At 50.3% G+C, this 25,948-nt stretch overlaps 1 protein-coding gene and 2 long non-coding RNA genes across 14 annotated transcripts in view; 1 reads left to right on the top strand and 2 right to left on the bottom strand.

Moving 5' to 3' along the window:
* The window catches only part of HIF3A (hypoxia inducible factor 3 subunit alpha), a 47,537-nt gene extending 38,962 nt beyond the window's left edge, over positions 1–8,575 (bottom strand). For 5 of the 12 annotated variants that reach the window (XM_001108464.5, XM_077980584.1, XM_077980589.1 and 2 more), the window contains exons 1-3: positions 8,431–8,575; positions 1,394–1,584; positions 120–265 (exon numbers count right to left, since the gene is read on the bottom strand). In XM_001108464.5, the coding sequence (XP_001108464.4) occupies positions 120–265; positions 1,394–1,584; positions 8,431–8,456 (363 nt within the window). In that variant the 5' untranslated portion in view covers positions 8,457–8,575. Of the gene's footprint in view, positions 1–119; positions 266–1,393; positions 1,595–1,793; positions 2,096–7,029; positions 7,440–7,803; positions 7,864–8,430 lie in introns of those variants that run through there. The other 7 variants (XM_077980587.1, XM_028840261.2, XM_077980591.1 and 4 more) reach the window with 5 other exon arrangements.
* On the top strand, positions 2,577–8,514 carry LOC144337228 (uncharacterized). The gene is made up of 2 exons (XR_013410029.1): positions 2,577–3,225; positions 6,004–8,514. It is a non-coding gene; the product is annotated as an uncharacterized LOC144337228 (long non-coding RNA).
* Positions 2,597–5,515, bottom strand: LOC144337221 (uncharacterized). Its single transcript, XR_013410021.1, has 2 exons — positions 4,745–5,515; positions 2,597–3,103 (listed from the first exon to the last, which is right to left on the bottom strand). It is a non-coding gene; the product is annotated as an uncharacterized LOC144337221 (long non-coding RNA).
* Positions 8,576–25,948: the final 17,373 nt, after the last annotated feature.

Here is a 25,948-nt window from a genome sequence, read left to right as displayed (position 1 = left end):
ACCTATATCCCCTTTGTACTGTGAGTCCCATAAAGGTAGGGCTATGGCTGTCCTGGTCACCACTGTATCCCCAGCATCACCAGTACAGGGCCAGGCACAGAGCCAGGAGCTCCTCTCACCTGACTGAGGCCCAGGTGTTTGCTGACATTCTCCGACAGGTAAGCCATGTCTCCCTCGGTGGTGAGCACCATGACGAAGCCCTCCAGGGCCTTCAGGTAGCAGGCATCCAGTGGTTCTCCCCCTGCTCCCACCTGGTTCCACTCCCCTGGTGCCCGGGGCAGGGGGGATGGGGGCATCTCTAGTCAGTTATGGACTGAATTATGAACTGGCCCTGGGCTAGCCTCCCTCTGCCTTGCCTCATTCAGAGAAACTTACATGCACCCCCGAGGGAGTGGGGGTACATCCTAGTGACCTGGATTCCCAAGGAAGAAAGCAGGACTAAGAAGCGCTGGAATTAGAAGCAGGGCCTCCCGGGGGGCAGAATTCTAAGGAAGTAGGAGTCTCCCAAGGGAACGGAATTCTAAGGATGTGGGTGGGCCTCCTAGGAGGACAGAATTCTAAGTGGATGGAACTCCCCAGGGTCAAAATATGAAGGGGCCAGGGCCTAGGGGGAATTGTAATACAGAGCTGATGGGGAAGCCTCGAAGGGGTTCAACACTCATGGAGGGCAGGATGTTCCAGAGGGACAGAACTCCAGAGAAGCAGGGGCTCCCAGAGGACAGACTTCTAAGGGGGTAAAGCCTCCAAGAAAAGTAAAATTCTATGGGGCAAGTCAAATGGGCAGAGCCTCCCAGAGAATAACACTACCTCCCCCGCTTTCAGGGTCCTGGGATTCCATGGGGTTTATGTGTGAGTGTATGTGTGTGTGTGCGTGCGTGGCAAAGCCCGCTGCACGGTGCAATTCTAACTGGGTGGAAATTCAAGGAGATGCCTACTAAAAGAACAAGTGATGTAGAACTAGAGGGGTGGGGAAGGGACAAGGGACTCTCAGGTTCAGCAATGAAAAGTTGGGCGGCGTGGCTTCCCAGTGGATGTATTACGAGACCAGGGCCTATCCATCTGGGAGAGTCCCCGAGAGGATGAAATCCTAAGGATTTAAGGGTTAGGGGATTCTCTGCGAGTCCTAAGGAGGCGGGGCTTCCAAAGGGCGCGTTCCAGAGGGCGGGGCCTCACAAGTGATCGACTTCTAAGGGGGTGGGACTCCCAGCACGCCAGTAACTCAAAGGGGGCGGGGTATCCCCTGGGAAGTGGGATTCCAGGGGGGTGGGGCTCCGCCGAGAAGACGTCCACCAGGGGGCGGGGCTTTGTCAGAATGCGGCTTCCCGGAGGAGGGGCCTCCATGGGATGTGGGCGGGGCCTGGCCAAGACGGGTATTCCCACGGGCGGGGCTCACCTGCGGTGCAGAGGCGGTGCATGCGCAGGTAGCTGATGGTGAGGCGCATGATGGAAGCCTTGTCCAGGTGGGCGCTGACGCCGCGTGCGAAGGGCAGCGTGTGGGCCAGCTGGTACAGCACCTCGGTCTCCTGGCTGCGCCGGCTGCGGGCCGCATCCCGGGACTTCTCCTTGCGCAGCTCGGTGGTCGACCTGAGAGCATGGGCAGCGTTCACTGGTGGTGACTCGGGAAAGACAAGAGGAGGACGGGACGAGCACCTGGGGAGCTGCCACCTGGGGCTGGGGCTCGTGGAGGGCTGGACCGCAGCTGCGCAGGCCTCGATGTGTGGCCCTGTCGAGTTCGCGGCGCTTTCTGGGCCTGGGACGGCTACACTGTGGAGCCCTCCTAGCCCTGAATTTACCTGTGGTCTTGCCAGTCCATGCTGCCTCCTGCGCCTCGCTCCTCTCTGTGGCGCGCCTAGAGCCGCTCTGTCCCCTCCCTGACTTATCTGCAGTTTATTTCCCGGGCTAGGGACGCCTAGGGGACAGGGAGGGCCCCTGCTGGGAGGGGGCTGGCTGAGCTGGCCCAGGGCCAGAGAAGGGAGGGCCCACGAAGGAGAGGCCTAAAGCCTCCCAGGCCCCCTGCCCTACAGTTTCCCAGAATCTCCTCCTCTGCCCTTTCACTTCAACTGAGCCATCCTGTGAATCTTGGAACATAGATCTCAAAGTGTAACGACGAACCACGAACAGGGGCCCTAAGAGGGGCAGGGACCCGCCAGGGTGACACAGCAAAGCAACCTGTTCTGTTTACCACTCACCCTGCCCTGTAATCCACTTCAAATACCTACATTTTGCATGTGGGGTTGGAAGAATAAGTGTCGTTTTATGAGAAATATCTGCCACCTATCCAGCTTTTACTATTTTGTCACTCCTGGTGCCAAGCGTGAAACTTACGTTAACCCGTCTAATGCTCAGTCAACCCAGAAGGAAGTTGATAACGCCCCATTGAACAGATGAGGACACGGAGGATCAGACAGGTGCAGTGCCTGCCCACAAATAGGGAAGCCTGCCTTTAAACAATAGTCTACCTAAACTCTCAAATTTTCTCTCTCTATGGGCCTGGGTTTATGTCCAGGATTTTAGCTCTTCTCCCTGTTTCTGCCACTGTCTTCAAAATCAAACTCCAGGTCTGTCTGAACCTAAAGTTTTTTTTTTTTTTCTTTTCTTTTCCTTTCTTTTCTTTTTTCTTTTCTTCTCTTTCTTTTTTTTGAGACAGGCTCTCACTCTGTTGCCCAGGCTGGAGTACAATGGCATGAATATGGCTCACTGCAGCCTCAACATCTTAGGCTCAGGCCATCCTCCAGCCTCAGCCTCTTTATGTAGCTGGGACCACAGGTGTGCACCAGCACACCCAGCTAATTTTTGTATTTTTTGTAGTGACAGTGTGTCATTTTATTGTCCAGGCTGGTCTTGAACTCCTGAACTCAAGTGATCCTCCCACCTTGGCCTCTCCAAATTCTGGGATTACAGGTGTGAGCCACCACGCCCGGCTTCTTTACTTTCATATAAAATTACAGCCGGAAGCGGCTATAATTTGGAGGGTGAGACAGAGGATCACTTGAACCCAGGTTCAAGGTTACAGTGAGCTATGCTTGTGCCCCTGCACTCCATCCTGGGCGACAGCTGTCTCTAAAAAAAAGACAAAAAACAGGCCGGGCGCGGTGGCTCACGCCTGTAATCCCAGCACTTTGGGAGGCCGAGGCCGGTGGATCACGAGGTCAGGAGATCGAGACCATTCTGGCTAACCAGTGAAACCCTGTCTCTACTAAAAATACGAAAAATTAGCCGGGCATGGTGGCGGGTGCCTTGTAGTCCCAGCTACTGGAAAGGCTGAGGCGGGAGAATCGCTTGAACCTGGGAGGCGGAGGTTGCAGTGAGCCAAGATCTTGCCACTGCACTCCAGCCTGGATGACAGAGCAAGACTCCGTCTCAAAAAAAAAAAAACAAAAAACAAAAACACAAACAAAAACAGAAACCGAAAAAAACAAAACAGACAAAAAACAAATTAGCAAAAATAGAAAAAATAAAAAATTATTACATGATGTATTACATCTAGTATATTGTATATATAGTCTAGTGTAGTATATTATATATATAGTCTCATCCACATTTATAATATTGATAAATATTACCATTAGTAAGAGGCAGCTGTCATTTGCTAAGCATTTGTGTGCTTGCTACTGTACTATGTATTTTATATGTATTCATCCAATCCTCAGGGGACCCCTAGGAGGGAGGCATTCTATTTTTTATTTATTTTTTTAATTTTTAATTTTTTTTTTTTTTTGAGATGGAGTTTCCCTCTGTCGTCCAGGCTGGAGTATAATGGCACGATCTCGGCTCACTGCAACCTCTGCCTCCCGGGTTCAATTATCCTCCCTCAGCCTCCCGAGTAGCTGGGATTACAGGCCTTTGCCACCACGCCCGGCTAATTTTTGTATTTTTAGTAGAGACGGGGTTTCACCATGTTGGCCAGGCTGGTCTCGAACTCCTGACCTCAAGTGATCTGCCCACCTCAGCCTCCCAAAGTGCTGGGATTCCAGGTGTGAGCCACCGTGCCCGCGGAGGGGGACATTTTAAACTTCCACTTTACAATGGGGAGACTGAGACTGAAAGGTGAAGTCCTTGCCCAAGAAGCCCCAAAGCCAACAACTGGCAGAGCTGGGATTTGAATCTGGGCAGTGAGTTTCAGGCTTTTTCTCATCCCCTCCTTGGGACCCATCTGAGGGAAGCAGAACCTCTAGGAGGGGTCACTGTCCCTTCCTAAATTCAAGAGCAGAGGCGGCTTCTGGGGTGGCATCAACCCCAGCCTCGGGCAAGAGACCTGTAGCCCCACCACCCAGGGCGAGGGGATATTTTCCTGTCTGGAGGCAGAAGGAAAATAAAATCCTCAGTACAGCAGGGTGGGAGGCACAGAAGAGGGCAGGCTGGATGGAGGGTTGGAGCAGGGGAGATACTGCCCCTGTCCCCGCCCCCTCCCTCCTGGCTGGTGGGGGCAGGGGCCTCAGTCCTGCCTGCCTGAGAGGACATGCCGTCCTGTTCTGTTCCAGCCCTGTTTGTCTTCCTGCCCAGAGGGTGGGGGCGAGAGGGCCTCACGGTGCTGGGGGCCCGACAGAGGGAACAGGGAGTGGGAACCGGCAGGGAGGTGGGGCCAGCGCCTCACCTCCTAGGCAGCTGGGCTCTGTAATCCTCTGTGGCTGGGCTGCTTCTTCCATAGAAGGAGCCAGCTGGTGGCTGCGGAGGGACCCTCCTTCTAACTCCCAGCCTGCCCTCTGGATGTTCTACTGGGAAGTGTGGGTCTTTCCCATCTCACAGACTGGAGGCTAGTTCCTCTGGCTCAGGGTTCCAATCCTGACTCTACTACTTATAAACTCCACTACTTATAAGCTCCACTACTTACAAGCTCCACTACTTACAAGCTCCACTATTTATAAGGTGTGTGACGACTTATAAGCTGTGTGAACGTAATCGTGCTCTGTCGCCCAGGCTGGAGTGCAGGGGCTCGATCTCGGCTCACTGTCACCTCCGCCTCCCAAGTTCAAGCGATTCTCCTGTCTCAGCTTCCCGAGTAGCTGGGATTACAGGCGCCTGCCACCACGCCTGGGTAATTTTTGTATTTTTAGTAGAGACAGGGTTTCACTATGTTGGCCAGGCTGGTTTCGAACTCCTGACCTCAGGTGATCTGCCTGCCTAGGACTCCCAAAATGTTAGGATTACAGGCGTGAGCCACCGCGCCCAGCCAAGGTTAGACTTATTATTCTCCCTCTGTGTATGTCAGAGGTGGAAAGCATGGGTTTAGGAGCTTCTTGGGCTTTAGAGTAACCTGTGGGTTACCCTCCCCATAGTGTGGTATGTGCATGCAATTACCTACATGGTTTTTACGCAAGCATCTTAAAAGGAGGACTGAATAACAGTGATACTGTAATAATGATAGCATTGGTGTGTTGAACACTCACGGAGCTAGAGACCCCGTTAAGTCCTTACTACAACCCTACTGAGCAGGAGAAGTGATTTCTCCTTCAAACAGGCAGAAACCGAGAGTCGGAGCAATGGTATCCCCAGCCCAAGTAACCCAGCGCCCTCCATCGACACTGAACTATGTTCAACCACTTCTCAGTGAATCTGACCATGTTCCTGCAATGACTTTCCCCATTTTCCGGATGAGGAAGGAAGCCCAAAGAGGTGATGAAACTTGCCTGAAGCCACACGGCTTTTAGTAGCAGAGCCAGGATTCAAACCAGGTCTGTCTACTCTGACTTGAACTCACTTTGTGGCACACCTATTGGGTGTTCTGCCCCTGACCATCTGCTGCCTCACTACTGGCTCCTCATCTTGATCTGGGATGGTGGAAAGGGAGTGTGATCCCCAGTTTTCTTTGATTTTTTTTTTTTTTTTTTTTTTTTGAGACAAGGTCGGGCTCTGTTGTCCAGGCTGGAGTGCAGTGGCCTGATCTTGGCTCACTACAACCTCTGCTTCTCAGGCTCAAGCCATTCTCCCACCTCAGCCTCCTGAGTAGCTGGGACTACAGACACTCACCACCATGCCTGGCTGATCTGCGTATTTCTAGTATAGATGAGATTTTGCCATATTGCCCAGGCCCGCCTCGAACTCAAGCAATCTGCCCACCTCAGCCTCCCAAAGCGCTGGAATAACAGGCCTGAGCCACTGCACCCGGCCTCCCCGTATTTCCAGGACCTGAAACTGAGGCTCAGAGCAGCAGTCACTGATACAAGTCCACGCCACCAGGAAGTGGGTGAGAAGGGATTTGAACCCTGACTTTGGGGCCTGTGCTCTTGGTAGGTGTGCCCACCGCCCAAGGGGCCCCTGCCCTGCCCCTCTTTTGCCTAGCAGCCTCAGTCCCTTCCCCCGTCACACCCCTGCTGCCTCCAGATCGCCCCAGCTGGCCCCATGCCCAGCCCTGGTCCAGCCCCCTGGCACTCTGCCCAGCTTGGGACGTGCAGCTGGAACCCTGCCACCCTTCGTCCGTGTTCCAGCCAAGAACAGGGGGTGGGGCCAGGGCCTGGAAGGCTCAGGGTGAGGCCTGAGAATGGGGGTTGGGGCCCAGTGCCCCCCTCCAACCAGGAAGGAGAGAAGTTCACCTCTTCCCTGCCCTGAAGAACTTGCCACCCGTGAGGAAGGCGTAATAAAAGCAGGGAGTCCCTGCTCCACATTCAGGGCTACTTCTGGGCTTTTCTCTTCTGACACTCAGCTGGGTACTGGGGGGTCTTACGAAAAGCACAGAGGATTTGGTGGGTGGGGGCCTAGGTTGTAGCTGGGCAAGGATGCCTCTTGGCACTGCCCAGAGCTGTCCTGACAGACCAGACGCAGGGTTTGGGTTTGCAAAGGGACTTGGCATGAGGGTCTGTGGGAGTCTCTCTGTCCCCTGACTCTGCTTGTTCCCAAGGACATGGTAATCTGGTGGGGTGCCGGTCCCCAAAATCCTATCTTCTCCAGGAACCTTGTACCTCACTAGACACTCTGGGCTGCAAGCCGTACCCACCAGGGACTTCCCAAGAGCATCCTTGCCCACAGTGGGATGGCAGCCAGCCCCAGCTAGAGGAAGGGAAGGGGGAAAAGGGGTTTGGGGGGCCCACTCACCATCGCCCAGGCCCCCTTTGGCTGAAGGGCCATCCAGGGGATGCAGGAGGGGACGCAGCGCAGCCAGGACCCGGGTGCGAGTTACGAGTGGGTGGCGCGCGGCGGTGAGATGACTCCACAGGAAAGGGCCGGCCTTGGGTGGGGAGGGGGGAGCACCCCAGCTCAGCCAAGAGGGGCCCCCACCCAGCCAGGAGGGGGCGCTGAGAAGGGCGGGACGACAGCTGGCCCAAAAAGGGTGGGATGGAGTTCCCTGGTAGGCCCAGAGCCAGGGCCTGGAATAGAGTGGGGGAGGGGGGAGAGGATGGGGGGGTTAGAAACATGGGGTGTGCACGGATCCAATCAGGCCTGAGAAACCAGGGAGGAGAGAAGGAGGTGAGGCTTACTGGGTGCCTCACATTGGACAGGGAAAGCTGAGGACCTAGAACATTTTCCAGAGTCCCATGAGAACATGGCCAGATAAGACCCCATGGCAGCGGCCCCAGGGCACAGGTTCCTTGTGTTCCAGCAGAGCTGCACCTGCTGGGAGGTGAACCCAGAAACCCACCCTCTGCCCGGGAAGACCCCAGCTGAGCACTGCGGCAGGGGGCGACCCCATCACAGCCTGCAGGCTCACAGCACCCCGCCATGGAATCTCCCCAAAATAAAGCTTGAATGAGGCTCCCCTGTCTCTCAGGATGGGGGTGGAGGGGTGAGATGAGGGGCTGGACTTTGGGACGTGAGTCCAGCTTGTTTCCCTGTTATTTAAGGGAGTGACTCTGGCTTTTGAAAGGATACAAAACGTCTCTTAGGAAGGGTCCCAGATGGCTTCTGAAAGGGGTTCCCCTCTGCCCATTTCTAGGGAAACCCAACATTTAGGAGACTGTATCAGGAAGGGTACTATCAGAGGAGATCTCTCCTCTCTTGAACTCAGGAGAAGAATGCCATTCCAAGGGACTCCCTATATGTGGGAAGGCTCAATTTAGGGGTATCCCATATCACCTAGGATCCCAGGGACCTGGTGGAAAAGAACACCCTCAATTTGGGGAGTTCAGAGGCCAGAGGGATCAATATGTGGCGGGAGAATACCTCCCGCCTGGGGACTGCTCAAATGCAATCACCCCTAATTTATCAGGAATCCCAAGTTCCACCCCCAACCAGAAGGGTAAGCGAGCCTTGGGTAACGAAAAATCGGGGACCCCGAAGCCGCTCTTGGCCAGAGGGGCGGGGCAGCCAGAGACATAGGGAATCCCCCACCCCTGCAGTCTCTAAGGGTGGAGAGTGCGGCGGGGATGTGCCTCCATCTGCGCGTCCCGGGGCGTTCTTGTTTCGCACCCGCGAACCGCCTCCTCCACAATCCAGCTCAGGGGTCTCCAGGAGGAGAGCCCCCCAATTCCCAGAACTCCTGCCCCCGAACTTCAGTACCTTGCGCGCTGCAGCCCCAGCGCCATGGCTCGCAGGTCGCCGCTCCGGAGCCCTCGGAGGCCCCTAGCCCCCTCCCCTGGCCTTGCGAGCCCCCTCCCCAGCTCCTCCCCACGCCGTGCGGTTGGCTGTGCCGCGCCAGGCCCGCAGCTCTGATTGGGCGAAGGGTATGTCACTCCTGAAAAGGAGGCGGAACCAGGGGAAAAGACTTGGAAAGGCAAAGGGGGTGATACCGTGTAATACACACCCCCCAACCACGCCTCTCGCCGCGGACTTCCTAGACAGTGGAGCCCGCACCGTCGCCTGGCCGCGCCTTCTCTGGCCCAGCCTCTAAAGTGCCAACGCCAGTACTCTTCTGAACTCACCCAGTTCACTCTGCTCTCTGCACCCCAGTCCCCAGCCTCTAACCCCCACCTCCTCTCACCTTTCCATTTCCTAACCCCAGTTGGGCCCTTCCGACCTCCCAATTCCACCCCTTTCAACCCCCTAGCCTCCTCTATCCCTTCTAAGGTATTCACAGAGTACCCTACTTCCCCTCCCCACCCTCCAACTCCCAACCCCACCCCAGTTACACAATCCCTGGCCCTCTGGCACCTACCCTTCCCTGTCACTCCCCAGCTCCTCCCTGCCGCCCCTGTCCCATACCCCACCTCGCCCCCGTTCCTCCAGTCTGCACCCTCTGCACCCCAGCTTGCCTTCCCCCACCCCCTCTACTCCACCCTAACCTCTTGGCCTTTCTGACTCCCTTTTCAGGTCCCCACTGATGAATAATTAAGCTTATGTCAAGTAAATATGTTTTAATTCAATCACACCTACTTTAAAAAGAGCTGAGAAATAGTTTTTTGTTGTTGTTGTTGTTGTTTAACTAGTCAACTATGAAGGGAGAGGTACAAAGTTACCTAGCAATAATGAAATAATTACAGTTGGATAAGGAACTGTGTGTGTGTGTGTGTGTTTGTGTGTGTGTGTGTGTGTGTGTGTGTGTTGGACCACTATTCTGCATTTGGTTGGCAGGGAAGAGGATACTATAGCAGAAGTGGCCTTGTTGAACCTTGAACTTGCCAGGCAAGTTGCTCACCTGAGGGCCTTTGCACTTGCTGTTGTTCCCACAGCTTAGAACACTCTTCCTCCAGGAATCCACACAGCTCCCCGGCTCACCCCAGTACCCCACTCTGTTTTCTTTTGGGAAACCACTTCTCTCTCCTCTTCATCTATTTAATTTGAATAGGGTTTAGCCACTGCTCCACCCTCACCAGCTCCAGGGATGGACACAGGATCCAGACCTGGCTAATCAGTTGAGTCTGCTTCCCTGGCCACAGTGATTGGTTCAGGGAAGGCACGTTACCTAATTTAGCCCAATGAGAATCAACCCTGAGACATTTGCTGCACCCATCAGGAAACAGGTTTTTCTATTTCTGCTGGAATTGCCGAGCAGACGGAGCAGATGGAGCAGATGGGGCTCACACTGCCACAAAGAGAAGAGAGGCTTTATGAGATGAGGTTCAGTGCAAAAGAGATTGTGCAGAAATGAGCGACTGTGAAAGGCAGTTTTGACCCCAGTACTTGAGTGCCTGGATCCAGCCATACCTGAACTCCACTTTAATTCTTGGATTTTCAAATGAAACCCACGATGGGCTTTTTTTTTTTTTCTGTTGCTCTTGTTAAATATTGCTTCATTCACTATTGCCTTTTTTGCTTTGTGCTTAGATTAGTTTGAATGGATTTTAGATGCTTGCTCCCAAGAGAATCTTGATATATAGAGAAACTAACTCTCAACCCTCAGTATGGAGGCATGTGGGATGTTAGAAAAGGAGCAGTCTGAATTATAAAGGGGGGCCGACCATGGTGGCTCATGCCTGTAATCCCAGCACTTTGGGAGGCTGAGGTGGGCAGATCACCTGAGGTCAGGAGTTGGAGACCAGCCTAGCCAACATGGTGAAACTCCGTCTCTACTAAAAATACAAAAATGAGCCGGGCATGGTGGCACACCCTTGTAATCCCAGTTACTCGGGAGGCTGAGGCAGGAGAATCGCTTGAAGCCAGGAGGCAGAGGTTGCAGTGAGCCGAGATTGTGCCATTGCACTCCGGCCTGAGTGACAGAGTGAGACTCTGTCTCTTAGTAAATAAATAGTAGAAGGGGCTGCAGAGGAACCAATGCTCTTAGAGCTTGTCAGGGTCTAGGTAAAGACACGGAGTAGAAGAAGTGTTCAAGGGACAAACCGAGGAAGGGGCGTGATTGTTAACAAGGCATCAAGAGTTCCAGTGAGTGTGTTGGAAGAGTTTGGAGGGGGCAGTCGTTGGATGATAGGTTGAGTGGAAGAGAAGAACTCATTGCTTTTGGCATGAGGGAGTCGTAGCAGAGAGCCAATCGGAGGGATTTACAGTGCCCAAGAAAAGCTGGCACTAGTTCAACAAACATTAAAATAGAACTAACACTTTATATATAGAGATGCAACAGGTGTCTCTCTATGATGTAGGATAGCGTTAAACTTCACTCGGAGGTTCCCAGCAGCTAAGGCAATAAGGGAAATGTGTCTGTTGAAATGGTTTTCAATTTTTGCTAAAGGATGTGTTCTTGTTTGTCTGAAGAGACAAGTTTTGTACCTGGAACCGAAGTTAAGGGGGAATTTAAGACCTTTTAATATTAAAATGTAGAGTGGTCTGAGCTGCCAGGAACTGTGGGAGCTTGGTTGCAGCGCCTCACCCTCCTGTCAGGGTTGTCAGAAAGGTTTATTGTGGAAGGGACGTTTGGATGCAGACTTGAGGAGGAATAACAGTGAGGCAAGAAGAGAGAGGGTTGGGTACAGCCGAGTGCAGTGGCTCTCACCTGTAATCCCAAAGACTCAGGAGGCTAAGCGGGGAGGATTGTTTGAGGCTAAGAGTTTGAGACCAGCCTGGGCAACATAGCAAGATCCCATCTCTTAATTTTTATTTTATTTATGTATGTGTTTATTTATTTTTTGAGACTGAGTGTCAATCTTGTCGCCTAGGCTGGTGTTCACTGGCGTGATCTTGGCTCACTGCAACCTCTGCCTCCCAGGTTCAAGCAATTCTCTTGCCTCAGCCTCCTGAGTAGCTGGGATTACAGGCACCTGCCACCACACCCGGCTAATTTTTGTCTTTTTAATAGAGACAGGGTTTCACTATGTTGGCCAGACTGGTCTCAAAATCCAGACCTCAGGTGATTTGCCCGTCTCAGCCTCCCAAAGCCTCCCATCTCATGCCTCTGGGATTAGAGGCATGAGCCACTGCACCTAGCCTCCATCTCTTAATTTTTTTTTTTAACTTTGCCAGGCATGGTGATGTGCGCCTATAGTCCCAGTTACTTGGGAGGCTGAGACGGGAGGATTGCTCAAGCCCAGGAGCTGGAGGCTGCAGTGAGCTATGATTGTACCACTGCACTCTAGTCTGGGCAACAGAGTGAGACCTCATCTCTAAAATAAATAAATACATGAATGAAAGGGCTGGGGGGAAAGTACTGTAGGCAAAGGGAAGAGAATATAACAGTGTGGAGGCAAAAGAGAGCTTGGTACATTGAGGGAACTGACAGGTAGACTGTGGTTGCAGCCTGGAGTATAAAGAGAGGAGATGGGAAGTGTTGGTGGAGGGGTGCATGGGAATGAGATCACACCAAGTCTGAAAGCCGTTAGAGAATCTCGGGCATTCCCCAGGGAGCACTGGGGAGCCATGGCAGAGTTTTGAGCAGGACAGAACACAACACTAAGGATTCCTCTGGGAGCTGGATGTGGTAGTTCACACCTGTAATTCCAGGTTTGGGAGGCCAAGGCAGGAGGATTGCTTGAGGCCAGGAGTTTGAGACAAGCCTGAGCAACATAGTGAGAGCCCATCTCTGAAAAAAATTTAAAAGTTAACTGGGCATGGTGGCATGCACCTGTAGTCTTAGCTACTCAGGAGGCTGAGGAAGGAGGATTGATTGAACCCAGGAAGTTGAGGCTGCAGTGAGCTATGATCCTGCCATATGCTCCAGCCTGGGTGACAGAAACCCTGTATTAAAAAACAAAACAAAACAAAACAAATTCCTCTGGAAGGTGAATGAGAGGGAGTGATATTAGAGATCAGAGAACAAGAAGGAGGCTGGGCTGGGGTGGTGACCTGGGTGTAAATAAGAGATGCCTGGGCCAGGGAAGGGGCCATGGAGATGAAGGAAAGGGGATAGACTGAAGAGATATTGAGGTTCATCATTAGTAGAATGGATAAGCAAATTGTGGTATGCCCATGCAGTGAATACTATCAGCAAGAAAAAAAAATAATGAACTATTGATACACATACATCATGGATGACTCTGGAAAACCTTATGATGAGTGAAAGAAGCTAGACACAGAAAAGAATGTATTATGCAATTTCATTTAAATGAAGTTCCAGAACAAGTAAGGCTAATGTACAAGTGGGAAAAACATCAGGGGAGTCCTTCTTTATCTTGACAGAAATTTGGGTTACACCGGTATATAAATTTGTCAAAACTTAGTGAATGGCACACTTCAGATATGCTCATCTTGTATATAAACTGTACTTCAAAATAGAAAATAAAGAATGGTAAACAAATACTGATAGACACTCTGAAGGACTTATGAGACAGGGTACTGGTGTCTGCAACTTTCATTGAACTGCATCAAAACTAAGCTGGAGTGGGCCAGGCACGGTGGCTCACGCCTGTAATCCCAGCACTTTGGGAGTCCAAGGCGGGCAGATCATGAGGTCAGGAGATCAAGACCATCCTGGCCAACATGGTGAAACCCCGTCTCTACTAAAAATACAAAAATTAGCCAGGCGCGGTGGCCTGCGCCTGTAATCCCAGATACTTGGGAGGCTGAGGCAGGAGAATTGCTTGATCCCGGGAGGCAGAGGTTGCAGTGAGCCTAGATCGCGCCACTGCACTCCAGCCCGGTGACAGAGTGAGACTCCGTCTAAAAAACAAACAAGCAAACAAAAAAACTAAGCTGGAGTAATAGATGGATGGATGGATGGATGGATGGATGGTGTAATGGATGGAAGGATGGGTGGATGGGTGGGTGGGTGGGTGAATGGATGGTGTAATGGATGGATGGTGTAATGGATGGATGGAGGGATGAATGGATGGAGTAATGAATGGATGGATGGAGTAATGGGTGGATGGAAGGATGGAGGGATGGATGGATGGAGGGATGGATAAATGTATAGAAATATGATTGAGCAAATACAGTAAAATGTTAAGAGTGGGGTCTAGGTGATTGGGATAAGGGAGTTCATTGTAAAATTCTTCAACTTTTCTGCATGCTTGAAATTGCTCATAATGAAATGTTGGAAGAAACAAGAAATGTTTAGGAGGCAAGAGGGACACGGTTTGAAGAGTGATCGATTAGTTGGTTGATTATTTGGTTGTGGAGATAAGATTTTTTTTTTAAGTGTCTTCTGCCTTTGGCAAATGGAAGCCTTCATGTTTTTAAGGTGAGTTGGGCTCTTTTCCTGTCACCCTCCTCTTTCCTTTCCCTTGGATCTATTCTTCCAACAATATATGCACCCATTAATCCATTCATTCCTTCCATTTATACCAACAAGTATTCACAGAGTGGTGAACATATGCCTGACACTGTTGTAGACACTGGGGATACAGCAGTGACCAAGACAGAGTTCCCTCACCTGCCCTCATGGAACTTACACTCTAGTTGGGCAGACAGAGTATACACAAGAAACATAAGTGAAATATGCAATTCATTAGATTATGCTAAGTGCTCTGCAGAAATGGAAACCAGGGAATAAGGATGGGAAGTGATTTATTTTTTGGGGAGGGAAGGGGAGTTGTAATTTTAAATAGTGAGGTCATGGAAGGACTTATTGAGAGGGTGACATTTGAGCAAAGACCTGAACATGAGGTGGGAGCTATATAGAGTTCTGGAGGAAGAGCCTTCTGAGCTCGGAGAACAGCAAGTGCAAAGGCACTGAGGTGGGACTTGCTTGGTAAGTTTAAGAATCAACAAGGAGGCCAGTGTGGCTGGAGCAGAGGGGTGGATGGGTATAGTGGGATAAGAGGTCAGAGAGTCAATATTGACAGGAAACCATGGTATGGGCAGATCATGTAGGAAGGATCTTTTAGATTAAGTGTAGACTTTGGCTTTTACTCTGAAGGAGATGGGAACATGGGAGGCTTTTAAGCAAGAAAGCAACATCTGAGTTAGGTGTTTTTTGTTTGTTTGTTTTTTTCTGACAGAGTCTCACTCTGTTGCCCAGGCTGGAGTGCTGTGGTGCAGTCTTGGCCCACTGAAACTTCCACCTCCCTGGTTCAAGCGATCCTCCTGTCTCAGTCTCTAGAGTAGCTGGGAATGCAGGTGTGCGTCATCACACCTGGCTAATTTTTTTGTATTTATCATAGAGACGGGGTTTTACCATGTTGGCCAGGCTGGTCTCTAACTCCTGACCTCAAGTGATCCAACTGCCTTGGCCTCCCAAAGTGCTGGGATTACAGGCATGAGCCACTGTGCCAGGCCTGAGTTAGGTTTTAATGAAGGGAAAAGTCTTCAACTAGGAAAGAGCTGGAAGTTCCCTAGTTTACGAACCACTCCAATGAAAAGATTTGCTTTGCTCATGGATCTGCAGTCTGGGCAGGGCTCAGCAGGAATGGCTCATCTTTGCTGCACATGAAACCCCTTGGGGTGGCTTAAAAGACTGTGGACTGGAATGATCTGAAGCTTTCTCACTCACCTGTCTGGAAGTTGATGCTGCCTATCAGCTGGGACCTCATCTGGGCCCTGTGACTGGAACATCTACTTGTGACCTTTCCATGTGGCTGCTTGGGCTTCCTCACATCATGGCAGCTAGGTCCCAGAGGTCAGTGGTGGGGAGTGGGTAGGGAGAGGGAGGACAAGAGAGAGAAGGGAAGGGAAGGGAAAGGACAAGCAGAAGCTGTGTCTGCTTTTATGACTTAGCCTTGGAAGTCACGCAGGCATGCAGTGTCACTTCTGCCCCCCCGGCCCACCCTTTTTTTCCCCTCTGTCAAGGCAATCACAAAGTTCTGCCCACCTTCAAGAAGAGGAAAATACTCTGCCTTTTGATGGGAGGGGCAAGCTACCACAAGGGAGAGCATGTGAGACTCAAAATATTACTGTGACAATTTCCAGGAAATGTCATCTGCCACACTCTTCATAGCACCGTATCTAGCTATGAAGCACCATATCTAGCTAGGTCCTGTATCCCCTGGGACCTAGCTGCCATGATTTGAGGAAGCCCAAGCAGCCACATGGAAAGGTCATAAGTAGATGTTCCAGCCACAGGGCCCAGGTGAGCTCCACTTATGAGCAGAAGCCTGGAGGTGGAAGTCATAGGCCTTGGGATACTAGGGAATACATGCTTGCCTTATTGACGGGGAAAGAAGATTCAGCAACAAAAACTCAGAACTGTGCACGAACCCAATTCTGATAAGCCAATGTCGCTGGCCACGGTCTCCTGCACATCTTCATGGATATTCTACTTACAATCAGGTCTGGTTGTCTTTATTGTGTGTGACTCACATCCTATTAGCCACAGGAAGTCACATGACCAACCCTGACCTCAGTGGGTCAGGGAATGTATTTGACATACTCAAGAGGACCTGTAAAGTCACATGGTACAGTCATGGATGTATAACTCTATAACAAGGAGGAAGGGTGAGTTCACTACTGTTGACTCATCCTCCCTACTGCTCAAGGCTGGGGAGAATTGCTTCTGACCTATTCATAGCTACCTCTTGTGATTGGATTTTATCTCCAGTCTCCCCTTGCCCAACTCTGACTCCTAATAAGGTCCTTGGATTTAAAAAGTCCAGCTGCTACCCCTGGAACACTGCCAGGGGCAGAAAATCCCTCCAAACTCAAGCCAAGGCCAACCCGGAATCAGGTGATGGAAATAAACAGCACCAGTTCCAAGCATGATGCACAAGTCCGGTGCCAAGCGCTGTCCTAAGTCCTTTGCATTCCTGTTCACATTGGAATGTCACAGCAGCCCCATTAAGTGGGCTCCAATGTTTTCCTATATTGTAGTAGTTGGGATCCTGGGCTCTGGAGCCAGGCTGCCTGCATTCTAATCCCATCATTTACCAGCTGCATAACCTTGAACAAATTACTTAACCACTCTGTGACTCATAGAGTTCCCTCCCTCCCTCCCTTCCTTCCTTCCTTCCTTTCTTCCTTCCTTCGTTTCTTCCTTCCTCCTTTTCTCTCTGTCTCTCTTCCTTCCCCTTCCCTTCCTTTCTTTTCCTTCCTCCTTCCTTCCTTTGTTTCCCTTTTTTTTTTTTTGAGATGGTGTCTCACTCTGTTGCCCAGTCTAGAGTGCAATGGCACGATCTCTGTTCACTACAAGTCAAGTCACTCAGATCACTACAACCTCTGCCTCCCGGGTTCAAGTGATTCTCATCCCTCAGCCTCCCGAGTAGCTGGGATTACAGGCATGTGCCACCATGTCCGGCTAATTTCTGTATTTTTAGTAGAGACAGGGTTTTACCATGTTAGTCAGGATGGTCTCGAACTCCTGACCTCAGGAGATCTGCCTACCTCGGCCTCCCAAAGTGCTGGGATTACAGGTGTGAGCCACCGCACCTAGCCTATTTCCTTCTTTTGAGAGAGGATCTTGCTCTGTTGCCCAGGCTGGAGTACAGTAGCATGAACACAGCTCACTGCAGCCTTGACCTGGGCTCAAGTGATCCTCCTGCCTAAGCTTCCTGAGTAGCTGGGACCACAGGCACAGACTACCACACTCAGATAATTTTTAAAATTATTTGTTGGCCGGGCGCGGTGGCTCAAGCCTGTAATCCCAGCACTTTGGGAGGCCGAGACGGGTGGATCACGAGGTCAGGAGATCGAGACCATCCTGGCTAACACAGTGAAACCCCGTCTCTACTAAAAAATACAAAAAAACTAGCCGGGCGAGGTGGCGGGCGCCTGTAGTCCCAGCTACTCGGGAGGCTGAGGCAGGAGAATGGCCTGAACCCGGGAGGCGGAGCTTGCAGTGAGCTGAGATCCGGCCACTGCACTCCAGCAAGGGGGACAGAGTGAGACTCTGTCTCAAAAAAAACAAAACAACAAAAAAAAATTATTTGTAGAGACAGGGTCTTGCCATGTTGCCCAGGCTGGTCTGGACCTCCTGGGCTCAAGCGATCCTCCCACCTCAGCCTCCCAAAGTGCTAGGATTACAGACATACGTCATTTCATTTTTTTTTTTTTTTTTTTGAGACGGAGTTTCACTCTTGTTACCCAGGTTGGAGTGCAGTGGTGTGATCTTGGCTCACTGCAACCTCTGCCTCCTGGATTCAAGCGATTCTCCTGCCTCAACCTCCCGAGTAGCTGGGATTACAGGCATGTCCCACCATGCCCGGCTAATTTTGTAGTTTTAGTAGAGATGGAGTTTCTCCATGTTGGTCAGGCTGGTCTTGAACTCCTGTCGTCAGGTGATCCGCCTGCCTTAGCCCCACCAAAGTGCTGGGATTATAAGCGTGAGCCACTACGCTTGGCCAAGGCATTTCTGAAAAGTGCATTTGATTAAAACAAACAAACAAACAAACACGCCCTCGTGGTAGCTTGAATTATTGTTTCCAAATCTCCACTTCCTCCTTGTTATAGAATTATACATCCGTGACTGTACCATGTGACTTTACAGGTCCTCTTGAGTATGGCAAATACATTCCTTGACCCACTGATGTCAGGCTTGGTCATGTGACTTCCTGTGGCCAATAGGATGTGAGTCTCACGCAATAAAGACGAGACCTGATGTGTCTCCTGGTGGAAGGACACAGACCTAGGAAGTATTTTCACCAAAATAATTGAACCTGAATTTATTTGGCTCCCACGTGTAACTACTGGTGTACAGGAAAGGCAGGGAACAGAGGAATATGTTAAACAATGCCATAAAGAAGAATCAATCATATATAGACTGGAGTAGACTATCCCGGGTGTCCAAACTTTTGGCTTCCCTGAGCCACACTGGAATCAGAAGAATTGTCTTGGATCTCACATAAAATACACTAACACTAACGATAGGTGATAGCTTTAAAAAAAAAAAAAAAAAAAAAAAAAGGTCCAAGGTCCATGGCTGGGCAGAGTGGCTCATGCCTGTAATCCCAGGACTTTGGGAGGCTGAGGCAGGCAGATCACCTGAGGTCAGGAGATGGAGACCATCTTGGCCAACATGGTGAAACTCTGTCTCTACTAAAATACAAAAAATTAGCCAGGCATGGTGGCACGCACCTGTAGTCCCAGCTACTTAGGAGGTTGAGGCAGGGAATTGCTTGAACCCGGGAGGTGGAGGTTGCATTGAGCCGAGATCACGGCACTGCACTTCAGCCTGGCGACAGAGCAAGACTCTGTCTCAAAAGAAAAAAAAGGTCTGTGTCTAATTTTCGTGATCTCTACTATCACAGATAAGCAAAAAAGGAGGTGGGCGTATCACTTGAGACCAAGAGTTTGAGACCAGCCTGACCAAGATGGAGAAACCCTTTCTCTACTAAAAATGCAAAAATTAGCCGGGCGTGGTGGCGCATGCCTATAGTCACAGCTACTCAGGAGGCTGAAGCAGTAGAGACTCTTGAACCCAGGAGGCGGAGGTTGCAGTGAGACAAGATCATACCGCTGCACTCCAGCCTGGGCCACAGAGTAAGACCCTATCTCAAAAAACAAACAAATAAACAAAAGATAAGCAAAAGAGTCCTTGCATTTAAAGGGTTGGACACCCATGCTAGACTGTGCTGTCCCGTAGAACTTTTTATGATGATGGAAATGACCTGTATCTAAATTGTCCATGTGGCTACTGAGCACCTATAATGTGGTGAGTGTGATTGTGGAACTGAATTTTTTATTTTTATTTTTTCAGGTAGCTCTTTATAATAATAATAATTATTATTATGTTGAAACAGCATCTCACTCTGTTGCCCAGGCTGGAGTGCAGTGGTGTGATCATGGCTCACTGCAGCCTTCCCTGCCCAGGCTCAGGTGATTCTCCCACCTCAGCCTCCCACATAGCTAGGACTACAGGTGCATGCCACTGGACCTGGCTAATTTTTTAATTTTTATTTTGTAGAGACGAGGTCTCGGTATCTTGCCCAGGATGGTCTTGAAATCCTGGCCCCAAGCAGTCCTCCTACCTTGGTTCTCTAAAGTGTTGGAATGACTGGCGTGAGTCACCTCACCCAACCCTGATACAGAACTTCTGAGCTTCGTTGGGTTTAAAGTTTCTCTCTCTTTTCTCCTCTGTTTTGATGATGAAAGTCTGCCTTACCTTCTCGTAGCTTGCTGAATGCCTGCACTGGAAGGAGTTTGGTGGTGTGTCCCAGGAATTGGAAGAGAGGGTTGTCCCATCATAACGAGGACGGGGTGGTGATTAAGAACATTAGTTTTTGAGTTTGAGAGACCTGGGTCAAATCCAGGCTCTGTCACTTACACATCGTATGGCTTTGGGAAAGCTACATCCTGTCCTTATGACTCAGGTTTTCCCATCTGTATAGTGGGATCATTAGTTCTTACCTATACAGACTGTGGTAGGGATTAATGAGATCAGGCATGTGAGTGCTTATCACAGTGCCTGGCCCTGGTCTGTTCAAAGTATTTGCTGCCATTTATTCGTTCATTCAAGTATTTAATTTTTTTTTTTTTTTTTTTTGAGACGGAGTCTCGCTCTGTGCCCCAGGCTGGAGTGCAGTGGCGCGATCTCGGCTTACTGCAAGCTCCGCCTCCCAGGTTCACGCCATTCTCCTGCCTCAGCCTCCTGAGTAGCTGGGACTACAGGCGCCCGCCACCGCGCCCGGCTAATTTTTTGTATTTTTAGTAGAGACAGGGTTTCACTGTTGTCTCTATCTCCTGACCTTGTGATCCGCCTGCCTCAGCCTCCCAAAGTGCTGGGATTACAGGCGTGAGCCACCGCGCCCGGCCTAATTTTTTTTTTTTTTAATTAGATAGAGAAGAGATCTCACTATGTTGCCCAGGCTGGCCTCAAACTCCAGACTTAAGTAATCTTCCCACCCTGGCCTCCCAAAGTGCTGGGATTACAGGTGTGAGACACTGAACACAGCCTCATTCTAGCATTTATTTATTTATTTAGAGATGAAGTTTCGCTCTTGTTGCCCAGGCTGGAGTGCAGTGGCCCTATCTCAGCTCACTGCAACCTCTGCCTCCCGGCTTCAAGCAATTCTCCTGCCTCAGCCTCCCAAGTAGCTGGGATTACAGGTGCCCATCATCATGACCAGCTAATTTTTGGATTTTTAGTAGAGATGGGATTTCACTATGTTGGGCAGGCTGGTCTCCAACTCCTGACCTCAGGTGATCCGCCCGCCTCAGCCTCCCAAAGTGCTGGGATTACAGGCGTGAGTCACCAAGCGTGGCCTCATTCAAGCATTTACGATGCATCTGTTCTCTGCCAGCTACAGGTACACAACTTAATCAGAACTGCCTCAGCCCGTTGAGGGGCTCCAGCCTGGAGGGTGGATGGATGGGGCTCAGACGGGTGCTTTCACACCCAGCGAAGGTGTGTGTGCCCACATCTATATATGCCTATGCATGTGTCAATGGCACGCAGGCAGGTGTCATGTCACTAGCTGCCATCAACACACGAATCAGTATCCACCCATGTGAATTCTGACAACTACACATGTCAGTACATGCCATCGTGTTAAGATCTGTGTCTTAGCCTTAGGCGTGCCTTGATAGTAGCACGGTTGCCGATGACAGCACGTGGACGCATCTTGGTGCCAATAGTGACGGATACTGACTCCTGTACACACTGGGGGTCGTTAAAGAAGAGCAACTGCCATTAATAAAACATGAGTGCTGGGCCGGGTGTGGGCTCACACCTGTAATCCCAGCACTTTGGGAGGTCGCGGTGGGCGGATCATGAGGTCAGGAGTTCGAGACCAGCCTGGCCAACATGGTGAAACCCCGTCTCTACTAAATATACAAAAATTAGCTGGGTGTGTGGTGTGCGCCTGTAATCCCAGCTACTCAGGAGGCTGAGGCAGGAGAATCACTTGAACTCGGGAGGCGGAGCCTGCAGTGAGCCGAGATTGCGCCACTGCACTCTAGCCTGGGTGACAAGAGCAAGACTCCGTCTCAAAAGCCAAACAAACAAACAAAAAAACCTTGAATGCTGAACTCATGTTTACAGTCATCACATGCATGTATGCGAAGGTCTCGTATATATCATGGTTCCCTGTGCAGATGCTGATGTCTACTTGATGCTGATGCAGGTGACTGCCCTGGACAGTGGTGTGACAGAGACTGTGGTCCTAGTCCCCTGCTGGTGGCCTCAGCATCTCCCAGGAGGAGAAACTCTCTCCAGACTCTGGGTGGCCAAAGGGCCCCTCCCAGGGCTCTGCACCCCCACCTCTCCTGCAGGCACCTTTCTCAGTGCTCAATGAGTAGCGCTTGGAAGCTGGGAGGCATGTGCAAACTTATGGAGCTTCCCGTCATTAGTGGCTGAAGCCAGGGACTCCAGGCATCGTGCGACGCACTGCATAGCTCTGGCAAGGAGGGGTTTCCTGTATCCTGTTCAAGTCCTCTGGTACAGGAAGAATCTGTTAACAATCATGGCAGGCCATCTTACATAGAAACAGCAAGAATCTTGCACCAATTTTTTTTTTTTTTTTTGAGATGGTTTCTCACTCCGTTGCTCAGGCTGGAGTGCAGTGGTGTGATCATGGCTCACTGCAGCTTCAACTTCCCGGGCTCGAGCAATCCACCTGCTTCAGCCTCCTGAGTAGCTGGGGCCACAGACGCAGGCCATCATGCCAAACTAATTTAAATTTTTTTTTTTTTTTTTGTAGAGATGTGGTCTCACTATGTTGCCAAGGCTAGACTTAAACTTCTAGGCTCTGGCTGGGCCTGATGGCTTACACCTGTCATCCCAGCACTTCGAGAGGCTGAAACAGGTGGATGACTTGGGCCCAGGAGTTGGAGACCAGACTGGGCAACATGGCAAAACCCTGTCTCTTCAAAAAATACAAAAATTAGCTGATAGGAAACAAGCATGAGAAGAAGAAAAAAAAAATTAGCCAGGCATGGTGGTGCATGCCTGTAGTCCCAGCTACTCGAGAGGCTGAGGCCAGAGAATTGCTTGAACCTTGGAGGCGAAGGTTGCAGTGAGCTGAGATCATGCCACTTTACTCCAGCCTGGTGACAGTGTGAGACTCTGTCTCAAAATAAATAAATAAATAAACTAGGCTGGGCGTGGTGGCCCATGCCTGTAATCCCAGCACTCTGGGAGGCCGAGGCAGGCAGATCACAAGGTCAGGAGTCAACCCCATCTCTATTAAAAATACAAAAAGCCAGGCGTGGTGGTGCGTTCCTGTAGTCTGCACCTGTAGTTCTCAAATAAATAAATAAATAAAAATAAACAAATAACTTTTTCTGCTGTCTTAAACAAAGAAAATAAACAAAGCTACTAGGTTTAAGCCATCCTCCTGCCTCAGACTTCCAAATGCTGGGATTACCAGGTGTGAGCTACTGTACCTGGCTGCAGCATTTTATTTTATTTTATTTTATTTTACTTGATTTGATTTGATTTGATTTAGAGATGGAGTCTTGCTCTGTTGCCCAGGCTGGACTACAGTGGTGCGATATCAGCTCACTGCAACCTCTGCCTCCTGGGTTCCAGTGATTCTTCTGCCTCAGCCTCCTCAGTAGCTGGGATTACAGGTACCCACCACCATACCCGGCTAATTTTTTTTTTTTTTTTTTAAGGAGAGATGGGGTTTCACCATGTTGGCCAGTCTGGTCTCGAACTCCTGACCCCAAGTGATCCGCCTGCCTCAGCCTCCAAAAGTGCCTGGTTTACAGGCGTGAGCCACTGTGCCCAGCCTGTAGCATTTTAATACACTCTGACTTTTCTGGGAAAGCAACTACATGTAGATCAAAGGAAGACAGCACCCTCTTTCGGGCAGAAGCTGGTATTGGGAAAGTTCCCTACTTCAGAGAATTGTATGGCCCACGTCTACCCGTCTCATGGGATTTGAATCTCAGATGATCTATGCTGATCACTCAACTTTGGCTTCTGCTGTAGTCTACATAGACAGAGGAATGCTCTTATTTAGTTCTTATTTCAAAATGTTGACTCTAAAGAAAAACAGACTTTTGACTGAATATTGTCTTATTCACCTTAAATACAAACTTTTAACTCATCAAAAGAAGGGATATCTGACTCTGTATGTCTGCGAGTAGAATTGCATTCAAGCTTTGACCTGGCAGGACACCTCTCATCTATGAGAAATGAGAGGCTCACCCTTCATCAACCACAATTCTGGCCAGGCACGGTGGCTCATGCCTGTAATCCCAGCACTGTGGGAGGCCGAGGCGGGTGGATCACCTGAAGTCGGGAGTTTGAGACCAGCCTGGCCAACATGGTGAAACCCTGTCTCTGCTAATAATATGACATTTAGCCGGAGGTGGTGGCACATGCCTGCAGTCCCAGCTACTCAGGAGGCTGAGGCAAGAGAATCGCTTGAGCCTGGGAGGTGGAGGTCGCAGTGAGCTGAGATCACGCCACTGCACTCCAGCCTGGGTGACAGGGTGAGACTCCCTCTCAACAAAACAAAACAAACCTTCCCCTCCCCATACACAATTCCAAGGTCCAAATAACTCTGAAAGGGAGAGATTGTTGTGTAACTTATTTGGTGGCAAAACTTGACCCGAACTATCACAAGGCTATTCTGGCACTCTTCTGTATTTATTCCACTTTCCTGTAAATAGCCCTCATTTCATTGCATGAATGTTGCAATGAAATGCAACATTTCATTGCAATGTGTTTGATTCCAGGAACTATCCTGAACCCAGCTGGGGTGTTACATTGTATGTGCCATAGACATGTGGTACTTTTTTTGTTTGTTTGTTTTGTTTTGTTTTGTTTTGACAGGGTCTCACTCTCTCACCCAGGCTGGAGTGCAGTGGCGCAGTGCGATCGTGGCTCATTGCAGCCTCAACCTCCTGGGCTCAAGTGATCCTCTTACCTCAGCCTCCTCAGTAGCTGGGACTACAGGTGCACACCATGATGTCCAGCTAATTTTAAAATTTTTTTGTAGACACAGGGTCTTGCTCCGTTACCCAGGCTGGTCTCCAACTCCTGAGCTCAAGCGCTCTTCCCACTTCAGTGTCCCAAAGTGCTGGGATTACAGGTGTGAGCCACTGTGCCTGGCAGGTGTGTCACTGAACAAATCCAAACGTGGCTGAGGGTGGTGGCTCACACCTGTAACCCCGGCACTTTGGGACGCTGAAGTTGGAAGACTGCTTGAGACCAGGGGTTCAGGACCAGCCTGGGCAACATAGTGAGACCCCCATCTCTATAAAGGATGAAAAAATTAGCCGGCGTGGTGGCCTATTCCAGCTGCTCAGGAGGCTGAGGTGGGAGGATCATTTGAGTCCAGGAGTTTGAGGCTGCAGTGAGCCATGACTGCACCACTGCACTCCAGTTTGGGCAACAGAGCGAGAACCTGCCTCAAAATAATACTAATAATAGTAATCATAATAATAAAATAAAGGAATTCTGAGACCACCATTTGGGAGCCGCTGTGGCAGCCAAGCCCTAACTAAGCCTGACACGCCCTCTCGTGGCAGAAATTAGGATGACTCTGATAATATACTTACATATAAAGGTCACATTGGCTACATATTTTAGTAGCCTGATTTCTTTTTCTTTTTTTTTTTTTTTTTTGTTTTGAGATGGAATCTCGCTCTGTCGCCCAGGATGGAGTACAGTGGCGCGATCTTGGCTCACTGCAGCCTCCACCTCCCAGTTTCAAGTGATTCTCCTGCCTCAGTCTCCAAAGTAGCTGGGACTATAGACGGGTGCCACCACACCCAGCTAATATTTTTTTTTTTATTTTTTTTTTGAGATGGAGTTTCACTCTTTGTTGCCCAGGCTGGAGTGCAATGACGTGATCTCAGCTCACCACAACCTCCGCCTCCCAGGTTCAAGTGATTCTCCTGCCTCAGCCTCCTGAATAGCTGAGATTGCAGCATGCGCCCGGCTAATTTTGTATTTTTAGTGGAGATGGGGTTTCTCCATGTTGGTCAGGCTGGTCTCCAACTCCCGACCTCAGGTGATCCACCGCCTCGGCCTCCCAAAGTGCTGGGATTACAGGCGTGAGCCACTGCACCCAGCCGAATTTTTGTAATTTTAGTAGAGACAGGGTTTCACCATGTTGGCCAGGCTGGCCTCAAACTCTTGACTTCAAGTGATCCACCCGAATGGGCCTCCCAAAGTGCTGGGATTACAGGCGTGAGCCACCGTGCCAGGTTCTGTTCCCACCTTCTAAAATCCCATACAGGGTTAGATTATATGTGAGAACTGGCCATGGGACCCGTCCCTGATGGGCACCACCTCTGCTAACAGAGAAAGTTCCTAGTAGGTGTAGCTGACTGATTAACCCTTAACCTCTGCATTCCAATTTATTGGAGCTTCCATACAGATATGTGACTTTGCACTAGAGGATCTGAGATATCTATATAGATATATAGATATATAGAGAGATGGAGTCTCACTCTGTCTCTGTCGCCCAGGCTGGAATGCAGTGGCGCCATC

The sequence above is a fragment of the Macaca mulatta genome, chromosome 19 (genome assembly GCF_049350105.2).
Source record: "Macaca mulatta isolate MMU2019108-1 chromosome 19, T2T-MMU8v2.0, whole genome shotgun sequence".
Taxonomy (NCBI): Eukaryota; Metazoa; Chordata; class Mammalia; order Primates; family Cercopithecidae; genus Macaca; species Macaca mulatta.
This window is presented reverse-complemented; position numbering and strand designations above follow the sequence as displayed.